This window comes from Lissotriton helveticus, chromosome 1_1 (genome assembly GCF_964261635.1).
Source record: "Lissotriton helveticus chromosome 1_1, aLisHel1.1, whole genome shotgun sequence".
NCBI lineage: Eukaryota > Metazoa > Chordata > Amphibia > Caudata > Salamandridae > Lissotriton > Lissotriton helveticus.
Genome location: NC_136057.1, coordinates 1,126,692,012 through 1,126,708,622, shown reverse-complemented (window position 1 = coordinate 1,126,708,622; position 16,611 = coordinate 1,126,692,012). Strand labels below are relative to the sequence as shown.

General features: G+C 44.9%; 1 protein-coding gene across 1 annotated transcript in view; it reads left to right on the top strand.

The window, feature by feature from the left end:
- Nucleotides 1-2,761: 2,761 nt before the first annotated feature.
- The window catches only part of RLIG1 (RNA 5'-phosphate and 3'-OH ligase 1), a 202,751-nt gene continuing 188,901 nt past the window's right edge, over nt 2,762-16,611 (top strand). Inside the window, exon 1 of the mRNA XM_078678878.1 lies at nt 2,762-2,954. Within this exon, the coding sequence (XP_078535004.1) occupies nt 2,865-2,954 (90 nt within the window). The 5' untranslated portion in view covers nt 2,762-2,864. The remainder of the gene's footprint in view (nt 2,955-16,611) is intronic.

Below are 16,611 nucleotides of genomic sequence, written 5' to 3'. Positions count from 1 at the left end.
TACACAAAAACTAATTAGACCTATCTTTGCACCAACATCGGAAGCACTGCTGCATGACCTATACAGGCAGCTCTATCTGCCCCCCAATATGTCAGCGCCATGGCCTGGGCCCCGTTTTCCAAGGATAATGGCTTTCCTACCCTGGCCTTACAGGTGAAGACTCGGACGCGGAGTGGGCCAGTACACCGAGCAGTCAGGACCTATCTGGCCTGCGGGGGGATTGCAGAGCACCAAGTACAGGGAGGTGCCAGTTCAGTGCTTGTTGGAAAGTTTGCAGTAAGGTAGTTGTCCAAGAGTGTAGGGACTAGCATACCAGCGCAGGGGCTATGGAGAGTAATGGATCCCAATTTGGACATGTTGCAGGTTGGAAGTGAGTGTCAAGCAGTGTTGGAAGTGAGAATGAATGAATCAGCTAAGCATGGGTTTGACCTTAGTAAGGATGAGACACGTACAGGGCATTGTTTATTTGTCAGCTGACCTCCCTGAAAGTGGTGTGGAGGCTTGCAGGGAAAAAAAGCTTTGGCATAGCCCAGTGTTTCCCAAACTTATTTGACCCGTTGCTCCCTTGACCTAACTGGCAGTTTGCCATGGCTCCCCACCATTTTTTACCAGTGGCCCAAAAATTTTCAGGGGGCGTAAAAGCACCTGATGCCCCGGTCCTGGCCTCTAGCAGGCGAGATCAGAGTTTTGTCTAATACATGAGGAAGTGGTTATTCTTGGTTAGGTAGTGCAGAGGGTCGATATGCCTGCTGCACAGAACATGTACCGTGCAGATCACAAAGTGAATGTAACATAAACAGGTCCGTGGGTTACTGCGTTTGTCCTTTGCCTTATGTAACATGTCCTATATGCTGATTTGCACACCTATGATTGATAGACTCTGTGTAATGTGTGCGTAATGTACAGTGCTCCAACACCCTTCCCTCAGGGCCGGCTCTAGGGCGGTGCAACCGGTGCCACCGCACCGGGTGCTGACGTCACAAAGGGGCGTTAATACAACAATAATACTGATTCTTACATTATACAGGCTGTCGATGTGACAGCTATGTTTGCTGCAATGTTAAAAAGCATTTCTTTTGTTTCAAGCATTGGAAACAATCTTACGTTGATTATAAAAGTGTGTTTTGCTTTAGCATATACAACAACAGCAAAGCTTGTTTGCTCAACATTGATTGAAAAGGCGCTGCCTGGCCCTGCTGACCCTGCCTGCCTCAACTGTGCCTTGGCTCTCTGGCCCAGCCTCGCCCTTTTGAGCCCAGCTGCTGTTGCACTAAATCTGAGACCCACATCTGCTTCTCTATTTTAGCCTTCTTTTTCATTTCTGTCTCTTGCTATTTGCCTTTCTTTCACCTTTTTTTCAGTTTTGCCTTTCTGTGCTTTTGGCTTTTTGCCTTTTCCGCTCACCACTTTAACCTTTTTGCCCCTTTTGTCACCTTTAAGCCGCCGTGGTTTCCAAACTGTGATTAGCATTTCACCAGCATGTTTTTTTACTGTAACAACGGAGCACGTTAGAAATCAGACATAAAATATAAGCCAAACCAAGGCGTTCTTCTCTCTGAGAGAAGGCCTTGGCTTGGCTCATATTTTATGTGTGATTTCTAACATGCTCTGTTTTTACAGTAAAAATAATGCTGGTGATACGGGTGTAAAACGAAGGTTGGGCAGAATGCCGATCTTCTGTCCAACCTTTTTTTTACACTCCTATCACCAGCATTATGTTTACTGTAAAAACGGAGCACGTTAGAAATCACACATAAAATATAAGCCAAGCCATGGCCTTCTCTCTGGCTTCTTGGCTGCTTCACTTTTCCACATTGTGGTCGCGGCGCCCCTGGCTCCTCATTATGGCGCACTGGGGTGCCGCGGCGCACAGTTTGGGAACCACGGGCATAGCCAATAGGTCTCGCTTTTGGGACTTTATACGTATTTAGTTATGCAGCACTATATACTTGGTGCAACAACATCAACTGTTGAATGGCTAAACACTTATAAGGTCCCAAAGGGGATACCTATTGGCTATGCCAATGCAATTTTATATGTCACTTCAGCAAATATCTTTATGTAAATGCATATTTTGGAATGAAATATTTTGAGGCAAAATATTTTGAGGCCGTTTTAGATCATTACATTGCACAAGAGGGCAATTTCTACCGCATTATATTACACAAAAGTGGTATTTTCTGTAAGTTTCGTCATTATATGACGTAAACGTTTTGTTCTATTCAAGATGACGTGCACTCATTGTGACACACACACACACACACACACACACACACACACACACACACACGCACACACACACACACACACGCACACACACACACACACACACACACACACACACCACCCACCCCATGGAGATTTAACACAAAAGCAAACTGAACATTTGCCATCTGCGCTTACGTACTAGACATGCCCTGCTGTGGTAGTACACAGTTACAGCAGTGTAAAGATACATATGAGTATTTATCGTCCAGAAACTGGTGATGAAAAATGTTGTAAACAGAAAGCCTGGCTCTCCAATGTCTGCCGCTCAGGACAGAATACCGGCAATAACAATAACAATTTCCTGATGTTATTCGTAGCAAGCAAGGAACGGCGAAAAAGCTATAAGTGGAGGAATAGGGGAAAAAGAAATGCGTGGAGGATGACATTTTTAGGCATAGTTCCGTAAAAAAAAAAGCCTCATAGGAGAAAAAAGGTTCGACCTTTCGGTAGCTTAGACACACTTAACATGGCCGCCACAGTACGCAAGTAAGCATAGGCGTGCTCCAGACTAGTTTGGATCATTCCGAGTCGCCATGCTTCTGCAGTCCTTGACGTTTGTTTCTAGATCGGGTAGTGCGAGCTGAGCAGAAAGAGACATGCAACGACCCGGCTCCGTACAGCGGAAGATCTCCTGCTTATTCCTGACAGAGGTGAAGGATGAACCCTCGCAAAAGAGGGAGAACCAGGTAAAGGGGGTCTGTGGTTCTGCAACAGCAGTCGAGGTAGCTGCAGGTAGGGAATGGTTGAAAGTGAGGGATCTTACCGACAGATGGCGCTCTTGTCAAGCTCCTATGCGCCCTAGCTGGGTTCCTTTGGCCTTCCGGAATAGAAGCGTGTGGTCTAGTTGGAAATATTAATTGTTTTGAAGATAATAAAGACAGCCTGATAGTGCTAATATTCTAGTTTGTGAGGATGGTTAGGAGTGCTTGCTGATGCTTATGTGGCATCTAAAACCCCCAATAGTTCCACGTAGGAATACGGCCCTTTCGCTAGAGAGTGTATTCTATCTCAGCAGTGTGCAAGTGTATAACAAGGTATTATTTACAGTTGTGAACGGTCACAACCCGTAGCGATTGACATGCGCAGCCACACAACTCTACTATATTTTGTGCGATTTCTCACAGCCAGTTATTTTGTTTGCAGTTTCATATAGCGCTTTAAGTGGGATGAAGAAACGGAGGGGGGGGGGGGGGGGGGGTTAGTCTCTCAAAGGGGCGTGGCCATTGCAATTGAGGGTGTGGCGTAAAAACACAAACTAATAAAATCTGTGCCTAACATGGTGTGCCCACCCGACTTGTATTTTGCTGTTTTTGCCATTTCATTCAGATATATGATACAACAAGCAACATCATACCTACAACAAGTCAGGACTATTGGCTGTGTCAATGGTTGTTAGTTGAATAAGATAATTCAGCAGCAACTATGGCTTGTATAGAATATTGAAAAAGCTTCCACTTAAAGTCCTCATGACACCATGACAATGTCGCTGCTCCTGAGACTCAAAAAGAGAGTCCCGTTACAACGCCCACCAGGCATGATGTCATGCCATAACTTCTCCACTACTGAGAAGTGAGCAGTGTGAGCAGCGCACATTACCTCCTCGTCCTGTATCCCCGTCCCATTCCTTATCAGTGAACAGCTAGTCTGCTCCACAGAAACCTACAACCTAGCTCAGTTTTTTCGCACCTTCCCCAATATGGCGTCACACCCAGGCGACCATAAAGATGGATGTGTATCACCCCAACATCCTGTTCTTTTTTTTCTACACCCAGTATCTTCGTGCCTGACTGAGCGGATGGGGTGAGTTTTTCCTTTCCCTTTATTTTCTTGTTACTGTTTGGCGGCCTGCTGTAGCGGCTGCCCTTTTTTTGTATATGATTTGCCCCATATGCTTCCTGTGCCTTTTCGCGGTTCGCTTTAGCGGCCGTTTTACCCTATTCTGCGCTCACCTGTTCAGGCCTGCTTTAGCGGCCGATTTTCTTTGCCGAACCCGCGGCGCCCTGCTTTAGCAGGCGGGGGTTACGGCGGTGGTTTCTGACGGCGCATGTGGTCCGTCTTCTTTCGGGCTGCCTGGGGCGATTTTGGGCAGGGCGGCTGCCTTTTCTAGCACCCGCCCCTTTTTTTCTGGTCCCGCGTGAGCTCGGGCCCTCTGGACTTCCTCTGTATTTAATGGGGTCCTTTTTTGCTGGCACTCGTCCTTCTCAGTGCCTGTTCTCTGGATTGGTGCTGGTGTTTTTGGACTTGTGGTTGAGGTCTTTGTGTCTTGCTCCTGTGGTTCTTCACTGGTGCAGTCATGTCTTCAGGTGCCTCTTCCTCCGTTCCTCCTCTGGAAGCCCAGCGCCTCTTGATCAATGATGCTGTGGCGGCTGCTTTTCAGGCTCGGGAGTCCGCTGGGCCTCCTGACAAGGTTCCTCGTGGGTCTTCGGATCCTCAGAATGCTCCTGATGGCGATTTGGGTCCGCATGATGAGGAGTGTGTTCGTTGGCGCTTTGTTCAGGGTGCTGAGCTCTCTGATTTGTTTGCCTATGTCCGTGAAAATTCATCCTGTGTCGGATGTCCTGGAGGATGACTTCTTTACGCAGTATCACCAGCCGACTCCTGACTCCTTCCCGTTGCATGGTGCTGTGCGCAAGGTGCTGGATCATGAATGGAAGGAGGTGGATAAGTCTGATTTCCTGCGCTTTTTGTCCAAGCGCTATCCTTTGGAGGGTTTTGCTGCAGAGTTTCCTCAGACTGTAAAGGTTGACAATTTAATGGGTGGACTTTCCTCTCATGGTCTGGTCCTATCGGACGACGCCCTTCCTTCGGACACTGTGGACATGCGGGTTGAAGGGGCGGTGAAGCGTTCATATGCTGCTTCTAATTTTTCTGTCAGGGCGACGGCCTATTCGAATTACATGGTCCAGTCCCTCCTCAAGGATTTTAAGGCCCTGTCCTCTCTTTTGCAGGAAGCGGAGGATACTACTGTGGTATCTTCCACATAAAAAGTAAGCAGAGCACGTAGAGATGAAAAGGTGGGTTTATTAACCTCATCCACAGATCGACATCCAGCAACTGCCGAATTACAACCTCGAGTTCTCAAACAGAATTCAGGTAAAGGATTCCACATTCTTAAAGGGGAAGGGTTGATATTCAGGAGAGACTAAGAAAACAAGCATATTACACATCTTCCTTCCTAACAAAACAGAGATGAATAAATAAACATTGGCTTATAAATAAAATAGAAGTTTAACATTCTCAAAGAGACATCTTATAAAATGAAAATAAACCAAGCAGTTAAACGTAATCTTTCAAATAAATGGGAGCTCTACGAATCCTTTGACTCCTCTTGTGAGAAGATGACAACTCAGAACTATTATAAGAATCATTGTTAACACGAAGAAACTTGCTAGATGATGGATTGCTGTGGAGAGAAGCATCATGAACAAATAAATTAGGGTCAACCACAACAACACAACTCTTATTCCACATTCTCCCATCTTCTGTCTTAACAGCATTTCTAAATACCTTAACCACAGCTCTTACATCAGTGTATTTTGACCATGGCTTGCATCCCACAGGTGTCTTAATTTTAACATAGTCACCAACTTTTACATCCTGAAAAGCAACAGCTTTGCGGTTATCAAAATATTCCTTACGAGCACATTGTTTGTCTATCTCTCTACTTCTCCACTCACCAATACCATTATCCACCAAACCCTTATTGCTCTTCATCCAACCTGGACACCACAACGTATTAGGAACTCTCCCTTTGAACACAGGGGTGTGGAATTTAGTAAAATATCTACTTGTCCATGGGGCAGGTTGCTTCATAAATCTACTTGCCCTGTAACAGAATCCACTTGTCCCTTTTGTGCCATGTAATGCGGCGACAAATTACGGCAGTAATCTCATTATATAAGAGTTCTGATATATCCTCTCTAATTATGCCAGGGCTCGTACCATAGTAGGGTTGCATACTAGCAATTCCCTTATGCTGTCACGTTTCTGCAGGTCTACATACTGGGCTGAAGGTATTGGTAAGAAATAGTTGAAGGGTTGGAATGCCCTTTTGAGTCTGTGCAAACCTACTAACGTACGTGTTGGGTTTGCACCAACTCTTTTCTAATCTTTTCCCGTACTGAAACAGGTTGGAAATTTACTCCTGACAGTTGCAGACGTAAAATTTCTTCCAGGGTTGGGAAAAAAAGTAGTTAGAGGAAAAGTGAACTTGAAACATTAAGATTTTCACATGAGCCAATCTACACATGCACATGTGCTCATGCTAAAATGCAGTTCACAAATAATTTCTAGGAGTACTATTTCTTGGCCTACTTCTGTAAATTCTTGTGAATTCATGGAAACTGTATATATGCACTTAATGCAAGGATATATACCATGGATGCACTTTTGAGACTTTCATTAATAATTGGGCTTCTAATTAGGCCTGGCGTTAACCATGACCTATTGTGTTTAATAAAATTCTGTCTCTTTCGCTCTCTTTTTCTCTCCGTCTATCACATGGCTTCACTGTCAATTACAGTATTTTGCTCTTTGACAAGGAGTATATTGGCACACAAAGTAGTTTTGTTCAGTGCCCGCAACTGGTGTGGCAATGTGTGCTTTTTGAGACCAAAAACAATTTTTACTTTTGCCAATGCTTGTTAGAATGGGGAGGGCCCAGCAGCTCCCACACGGATACGGTTTTATAAAAACCATGCCTGAACAAGTCACGCATTGACAAAACCAAAAGGCTGATCACCAATTTCAGACCTACTGGCTTTGCCAGTGCTTGTTTATTTTTGTTTCCGGTAATCGTATTTAAACTGGTTACACTGATTTTCCATTATGAATATTTTTGGGGAAATACAAGGATACATCAACATATTGCTAAATGATGCTGCAAAGATATGGTACCTAAAATCTTACAGTAGCAAAATGGTTTTTTTTTAACATTTAATTTTGAAAGCAAAGAATCATCACTCTTGCTTTGAAGCTTCGGCAAATATTTGCATATAATCAGAGCATTCTGGGAGCATTATACATAGCCTCATATTACTTTGAAAACGTGTATACACATTTATACTGAAACCACCGTCAGTAGTGCAGGCCGAGCTTACAGCATTTACTTTTAGTGCTCACCCTAATAATAAAGGCTTTGCATTAATGAACCATAAATACAAGCTTGAACAGCATTTAACACATGGACACGAATATTACCTTAACTGCAGACATTGCCCTTTCCTGATCCATAAAGTGATACTGTAAACTGGCAGCCAAAGGGTTTGTGCTGTATGGGGTTGGGCCTACTTGTCCCAAGGACAAAATACACTTGAAAACTTGTTGCCCTTGAGCCCAAACAACATGTCCCGGGAGTCGGGCTATAGGAATTCCACATCCCTGGAACAACTCAAAAGGAGATCTCCCAGTTGTCGAATGAGGAGCAACCCGATAAGCATAAATCCTGTCCTGAAGAGTTCCCTTCCAATTTAAACTAGAAGACCGAGCCAACTGAATAGACTCCTTAAGAGTTTTGTTGACTCTTTCAATGGCACCATTGGTTTCAGGATGGTATAAAGAACATCTTTTATGGATAATCCCACATTTTTTAAGAAAATCAGAAAACAGAGAAGAAGAAAATTGAGGACCATTATCGGACAAAAGTCTATTCGGAAAACTTTCCTTATTAAACAAACCTTCCAAAAACTTAATCACAGAATTAGAGGTAATCTCACTCGCTGCAGACACTTCAATCCACCTAGAATAAAGGTCCATGAGCACAATAAGATAGGGAGTATCAGAAACTCCAGATAATGGACCTAAAATATCAATGGAAACCTCATCCCAAGGGTGATTCGGTAGTACCCTTTTAACCATGGGCATTTGTCTCGTCTTGAGGATCTTATCACTGGCACAGCACTCCACACAATCCCTGACTAACCTTTCAATTTCAAGATCCATACCAGGCCACCAGAATTGTAAACAAAATATCTCCTTGGTTTTTACAATACCTAAGTGGCCAGAATGAGCATGCGCCAATAATTTCTTCCTGATTCCTAGGGGAGGAAAAAGTTTGGTACCACGAGTCAATAAACCCTCTGTAACAGAAAGTTCATCCGAAACCAATAACCAAGGTTTCTCCAACCGAGAATCACTCTTCAATAAAGACATAACACGACAAATCTCATCATCCTTCTCCAACTCTTTCATCCACTCAGATTCTTCAATTGCCCCATCAGTAACCTCACATACATTAATATTTTCATCAAAATCAACAGCATCATCCTGTTGAACATAGTTCTTATCAACCAATCTAGACAAACAATCAGCCGATTTATTAGCTAGACCAGGAATGTACTCAACTTCAAAATCAAACTCCTGTAAAGCAACAACCCATCTTCTAATTCTTGAAGATATGGCATCTAAGCTTTTCTTAAAGAACACCTCCCTCAACGGCTTATGATCAGAAAGAATGCAAATCTTTGAACCCCAAATCAAATTTTTTAATTTTCTTAAAGCCCAAAAAATTGCAAGCGCTTCTCTCTCAATCACAGAATAATTTAGTTCTGAGCCTTTAAGACACCTAGATGAGCAACAGATAAGAGAATCTCTAACATCTTTCCTTTGTACCAAAACTGTACCAAGACCTTTGTCACTTGCATCTGTAAATAAAACAGTGGGAAGACCAGGAACAAAAGCATGAAGCGAAGGAGCTTTTCTTAACTCTTTCTTGATGCAAACAAATTCACTCATGCACTCAGGTGACCATTCAAACACAAAATTCTTAGCTGTCAACTTTCTCAAATTATGAGTCTTGTCTGCAAATTTTTTTATGAATTTTCCATAAAACTCAACCATGCCAAGAAAAGAGAGTAATTCCTCCTTATTAACTGGTTCCTTCACCTTGTCAATAGTTTCTACTAGGTCCTTTTTTGGAAAAATACCTCTTCCAGTAATGCGATGTCCTAAGTAGTTTACTTCCTCTACTCTAAACTTACACTTAGCTCTTTTAAGAGACATACCTGCTTCATCCAAACGTTTTAACACAGAACGCACACGTTTATCATGCTCTTGAACATCTTTTCCATAAATCAAAAGATCATCTTGATAACACTTCACACCCATCAACCCCTTCAAAATTCTTGCCATAATCCTTTGAAAAACCGAGGCTGCTGAGACTAACCCAAAAGGCATGCTCTTAAATTTAAAAGTGCCCATAGGTGTGATAAATGCAGTCAAATCTTGAGAGGACTCATCTAGCTCCACCTGGTGGTAAGCGGAAGCTAAATCAAGAGTGGTAAAATACTTCGCCCCTTCAAGTGTACCAACCATCTCATCAATGTTGGGAAGAGGAAACCTACCCACAACAACTTCTCTATTTAAAGATCTCAAATCTATACATAACCGAATTTCTCCTGTGGGTTTCTTAACAATCACTACAGGAGCGAGCCATTCAGTTGCTTCAACAGGCACAATTATCTCATTCTTTATAAGTTTCTCTAATTCTTCTTGAACTTTAGTCTGTTCCATTAACGGAATCTTCCTTACCTTTGCTGTTACGGGAACTGCATCAATTTTCAACTTAATGTGATGTTTGTACCTTTGTAAACATCCTAAACCTTCTCCAAACACATTTGGGAATTGTACTGATAAGGCATTGGCTAAATTTTCACTACTCTTTACTGAATCAGTGTCAATGACTTCTTGAATTTGAACTTGTGGAGAAGCATTGGGATCAAGTTTCACACCAAGTTGACGTTGATGAAGCCACCCTAACAGTGCATCACCTTTTTTTGCTACATAAACCTTACCAACAATGATGTGACTTCCCAACTCTATCTCTGCCATAAAGAAACCTAACATTTTAATCGGTTTGTCACTATATCCTAAAGGTGAAATATCACATTTCATCAACTTCACTTTTTTGCAAAAAATTTTGTTGAACATATTTTCATCTATTATTGTTATTTTTGAACATGAATCAAATTTGAAGTTTATCATTGTACCTTCAATGGAAACAAAATGAGAAGGATGATCAGACTTTTTAGATGAAATTTCAAAACAAACAGATCTAACTACTGGTTGAGACCATTTCTTTTTCGAACTCTCACTTTTATACATTTTCGTTCTACAAAATTTAGAATAATGCCCTCTTTTACCACATTGGTTACAAGTAAGAAGTGCTCGGAAAAGTTTTTTGTTTCTCCTGTATTACTATACTTTCTTGTTTCTTAACCTGACAAATAGTTTCTTCTACTTTTGTTTCCTCTTTAGTATCTGTTAAAGATGGCTTCTCTTTCTCCTTCTTCAATTCACCAACACACTTAGTCATGTGTTCAACCTGTTTCGCAATAACCTAAACTTCTTCAAGTGGAGGTTCATCCTTAAGCCAAAGCTCTTTCCTTATGTCATCATGTGCACACCTTAGAACAAACTGATCTCGAATCCTCTCATCTAAAGTCTGTCCAAAATTACAAGAAGATGCTAGTTTCCTTAAAGAAGACACATATTCTTCCACTGTTTCATCTTTCTTTTGTTCTCTTAAACCAAAGTGATATCTCTCCATAATAGTGCTGAGTCTAGGCAAATAATGTCGATCCAATTGGAGAATAGCAATCTCATATTCATTTAAATTTCTTTGTTCTGCTGCAGATAAATCAGGTAGGTGCTCCAATACATCTTGCCCTTCTCCACCAAGACAATGTAAAAGTAGAGAGTGTTTCCTCTCAGCACTTAAATTCGTTCCGCAAACTCTAGCATAGTTTGCAAAAATTTTCTTCCATTTCTTCCACTTCACATTTGGTTCTCCTGGGCTAGTTAGAAAAAACGTAGGTTGAGTAACATTCTGCATTTTTCTTCTTTTTTTTTTATAGGTATCACCCAAAATGACTAAACAATTGAAAAAAAAAATATATATATATATATATATATTATTATTTTTTACTTGCAACTTTTAATTATAATTATAACCTTTAATATTATAGTTATTGTTTGTTTAATAAGTATATCTTCTGTGAAGCTGAACACTTAGTTTCTTTTTCGGAAATTAATTGCTTGTCGAAAATATTTATAATCCTTTCTTTCCCTTATTAAAATATTTTCGTCTTCCCTTCGTTTTTGGAAGGTTAATAACTTGTAAGTGTCACAATTACTTTTCATTTACTGAGATAGAACACTGTTTGTCCAAACGCATAAAAGAGATTAGAACGCTGTTTGTCTATGCGTAGGAACAATGCTTTAAGTGAATCGTTTAGTTGGAGCGCAACGTTAGGCCTTGGAACGCAACGTTGAACGCAGGGAAAGACATGGGTCAGGGGAACGCTGGGAAGGCTCGCGTCAGCAGGGTGCAGTGAAGGCTTACGTCCGCTTCTAATCTTCGCGTCGGCAATTTCACGCGCTCAGCTAACGCGCAACAGTTCTTTTCTCAAACTTTCTTTTTTTTTAATTAAAACAATATATATTTTTTTAAAAGATCTATTCCTTCCTCCGCTCTCCTCACCGTGATTTAAATTCTGTTAAGTGACTTTCTTGTCCCAACTGCCGCTGCGAAGACAACGCTTCGTTTTTTTTATCAGCCGCTGGAGGAAAGCAGGGAATGATCTTATGTCGTCGTGTTGAGGTGATACACCAATCGTCGCCAAATAAATGTGGTATCTTCCACATAAAAAGTAAGCAGAGCACGTAGAGATGAAAAGGTGGGTTTATTAACCTCATCCACAGATCGACATCCAGCAACTGCCGAATTACAACCTCGAGTTATCAAACAGAATTCAGGTAAAGGATTCCACATTCTTAAAGGGGAAGGGTTGATATTCAGGAGAGACTAAGAAAACAAGCATATTACAACTACCTCTCTTTTGGCCCTCATGGAGCTACAAGTGCGTTACTTGTCTGATCTTTCCTTTGACAATTTGAGTGCGGCGCGGCTGCTTCTGGTGCTTCCATCGCTGCAAGGCGGAATATCTGGATGCGTTCCTGGAAGGCTGAGTCTTCCCAGAAGTCGGTCCTCTTGAAGTTGCCCTTTGGGGGTTCCAAGGTGTTCGGTCCTCAGCTTGAAGAAATGGTCAAGCAATCGTCAGAGAACTGCTAGCTTGTGGCTCCGGTCCGCCCTCCTTCTCAGGGGGCGTGGTTTTGGCTACCGTCGCGCCTTTAGGCCTCCTGCTCGGGGTGCTCCACAGCCCTTTCGTGGCATGGGTCGTGGCCGGGGGGCCCCTGGAGGTGCCAAGTCCCGGGCCCCCTGCGGGTGTTGCTGCCACTGCTTCCTCCTCTTCCCAATGACTATCTGCCTTTGCCAGTTGGTGGTCGCCTCCGGTCCTTCCTGTCCCAGTGGTTGTCGGTTACAGATGCCTGGGCGGTTGAGACTGTCAGAGGGTTGCCGGATAGAGTTTTCCTCTCCTGCACCTCAGTTCTTCCTTCTGACGCCCCTGCCCCATCTTCCTCTGCAGAGGGAGGCGTTGTTGGCAGGTGTGCGGTTTCTGTTGGAGAAGAACGCTGTTGTGGAGGTTCCTCCTCTGGAAAGGGGCGAAGGTTGCTATTCGATCCTCTTTCTGGACTCCAAGAAGGATACTTCGGATCTGCGTCCTGGTTTGGATCTGAAGCGGGTCAATCGATTTGTTCTCCATCGCCCATTCAAAATGGTGACTCTGCAGTCCATCCTGCCTCTGTTGCTTCCGGGGGGGCTTCCTGGCGTCACTGGATCCGATGGATGCGTATCTGCATTTTCCTGTCCATCCGGCGGACCAGCGGTTTCTCCCGTTTGCTGTGGGTTCCCTTCACTACCAGTTCCGGGTGCTCCCATTCTGCCTTTCCTCGGCGCCCAGGATTTTCACAAAGCTCTTGGCCCCTCTGGTGGGTATTTTTCATTCCAGTGGGCTACAGGTGTTTCCCTATCTGGATGACTGGTTGATTGTCTCTCCTTCTTTTTCTCAGGCTCTGTCGGATGTGGACCAGTTGTGTCTTCTCCTGGGTTCTTTTGGGTTCCTCATCAACCACCGGAAGTCCTCCCTGGTGCCCTCCCAGTCCCTGAATTTCCTGGGGGCTCTCTTCTGCATGGATCTGGGCATGGTGTTCCTCTCTCTGGAGCGCCAGTTGACTTTGTTTTGTCACCTTTCTTGGCTTCTGTCCCAGTCCCAGGTGTCCGCCCGTCTATGGTTGCGGAGTCAGGAGGAGATGGCGTCTACTTTGCATCTCCTTCCTTGGGCCAGGCTACATCTGTATCCCCTGTTGCATCATGTCCTGTCGCACTGGGATCCTGCCTCCCTGGACTACGAGACTCTGATACCTATCTCTCCGGGGATTCGGGCGGATCTCCAGTGGTGGTTGTCCCCTCAGTCTCTTTCCCGGGGATTCAATCTCCTTCCTCCTTGGTCTGTGGTTGTGTTGTCCATGGATGCCAGTGCCTTGGGTTGGGGTGCCGTGCTGGGTGCCTCCAAAGCTCAGGGTCGGTGGTCCCGTTTCGAGTCCCTTCAGTCCTCGAACTGGAAAGAGTTGAGGGCGGTTTGGTTGGCTCTTCGGTGGTTCCCTCCTCTCCTTCGGGGTCAGGCGGTCTCGGTGCAGAGCAACAACCAGGTGGTTCGTGCTTACATCAATCGCCAAGGGGGCATGTGTCGGTCTCTGTTTCTCCTCTCCCGGAGGATCGGGCTTTGGGCCGAGTTGCATCTCTTGTCTCTGACAGTGGTCTATCTTCCGGGGAAGGAGAATGGGCCTGCGGACTCTTTGAGCAGGGTGTTCCCCCTCCTCGGTGTCTCTGTGTCTGTCCCCGGTTCTGTTCGATCAGATTGTCCTCAGGTTCCGCCGTCCTTGGCTGGATCTCTTTGCCTCGTAGGATTCTGCCCTTCTTCCTCTGTTTTGCAGCCTCGTTCGCTCCTGGTTGGCGTGGGCCACCGATGCTTTCTCGGTTCCGTGGTCACCGGGGCTGCTGTTTGCCTTCCCTCCGTTTGCCTTAATTCCGCAGTCCCTCCAGAAGATTCGGTTGGATCAGGCGGAGGTTCTCCTGGTGGTGCCGGAGTGGTCTCGTCAGTCTTGGTTTCCCCTTCTGCTGACCTTGTTTGTTTGCCCACATAGGAGGTTTCCCCTGTGTCCCTCCCCTCTGCGGGCTCCTCTTCTCGGGATTGCCTCCCTGCGCTGCCTCCGGCTGGGGGTTTGGCACTTGAAAGGTTGAGTTTGCTAGGACAGGGTTGCTCTGTGGAGGTTGCACAATGTCTCCAGCTGTCTCGGCGCCCTTCCACCTTGAAGTCCTATGCCCGTCATTGGAAGAATTTCTCCTCCTTGTGTCTTGGGAAGGGTCTCTCTTGAGGGATGGTTTCGTCTTGGGGCTTGCGGTTTCTTCCCTGCGGGTGCAGTGGGCTGCCATTCTTGCTTTTCGGGGTTCCTCTGTGTCCTCTGTCTCCCCGTTGGTGACTCGCCTTCTGAGGAGTTTTTTGCTTCATCGTCCTGTTTCTCGATCTCCTGTGCCTCCTTGGGATCTTCCCTTGGTTATCCAGGCTTTGACGGTCCCCCTTTTGAGCCTTTGGACTCCGTGGCCCTGAAGTTTCTTTCTGTTAAGGTTCTTTTCCTAGTGGCCATTACTTCTAGGCGGAGCGGTGGTGAGATTGGGGCTTTGATGTCTTTTTTCCCCGTTTTTGCCCTTTTGTGCTGACAAGGTCATTCTCCATCCCAGTCAGTTTTTTCTACCTAATGTGTTGTCTTCTTTTCACTGTCAGGAGGATATTGTTCTCCCGGTCTCTTTTCCGGATCCTGCCTCTCCTGAGGAGGTTGTCCTCCATTCGTTGGATGTGCTAAGGGCTCTCCACATCTTGTTGGAGCGTACCTCTGGTTTCCGTAAGGTTGATTCCTTGTTTGTCACCTATGGCCTCTCGGGGCTGGGTCTTCAGCCTTCTTTATCCACCTTGTCTCGTTGGGTCAGGGGTGCTGTGGTTTTTGCTTACGAGTCTGCCCACTGTCCTCTCCCTTCTTCTGTTCAGGGTAGGTCGACCAGGGGCGTTTCCTCCTCATGGGCCATGTTCAAGGGGGCCTCCTTGAGGGACATTTGTAATGCTGCCACTTGGGCTGCTCCCCATACGTTTGTTTCCCATTATCTGCTTCAGTTGGGGATGGCGGCCTCTGCTGCCTTTGGGGCTCATGTCCTATCTGCGGTACATGGTTTGTAATGTGTACTGTTTTCTGTTGATTAAAATGGACCTGTTTTTTCTCGCACTTTTTGGTCTGTTTTTTTCTTACAATCACCGTGTGCTTGGGTATGGGCTCACTGATAAGGAATGGGACGGGAGACAGGACGAGGAGGTAATGCCCGGTTACTCACCGGTAATATCCATTACTCTGAGTCCTGGTCTCCCCGTCCCATTCCTGAGCCCTTCCCTCCCTCCCTGTCTTGGGTTTCTTTGGGTGATTGTCTGTTTTCGTTCTGGGTTTTCTTTGGTATTCTCAGGATGTTGCAGTGATGCACTTCCCCCTTTATGGTCGCCTGGGAGTGACGCCATATTGGGGGAGGTGCGATAAAGCTCAGCTAGGTTGTATGTTTCTGTGGAGCAGACTAGCTGCTCACTGATAAGGAATGGGACGGGGAGACCAGGACTCGGAGTAATGGTTATTACCGGTGAGTAACCGGGCATGATGTGCCTGCTGTCACTGCAGTCCGGAAAAAAACAGACCGCCTGTGCCAGGGCACAAAACAGAGCCCAATAGAGACCCGTTTCGAGGCTCCCTTTAAAAAACTGCCAGTGCTCAGACCCGGCCCACTTAAAGCCCTGATATAGCGTGAAGTCAACCCGAGGGCACAGGAGCGATTTGTGTACCAGGTTATTTTACACAAGGTCATAATAATATATATATATATATTTTAAAAAAAAATCTAGTTATACATAGTGGGACCTCGACTCGAATGTATAGGAGCGCTGCACTCTATATGAGCACCAGTTATATTATACAAGGTCTCATTCATTTTCTAGACATGGACAAATAAAACGAATTGCCTAGCACCATTAAATGATGAGCCTACTCCGGGACCGCACTTGGTTTTCCAGTTCCAAAGGCAGTAGGTGTGACCCAAGCTCCTACCCACGTTCTCGAGCTCTGCCAGCTATTTGAGAAACCCAAATGCAAAGTATGTTTACCACATGAAACCTTAAAAATATTTTAAGATGCAGTAGGAGGCTACATGTTGCAAATAAATGTCAGTCTGTACACCTGCCAACTCACATGGTGCCATAGTGTGACACACTATATCGGCTCCCGTCACCCGGTGAGGAGCCAATATCACACTGTGGCAGGGACAACAATCTGAAAACCACAGTAAATAGAGGTTTGTAGCTCGTTTTTGAGAGGCTTTGAATTGCCGATGTCCATTATGATATGTAAAAACACGGA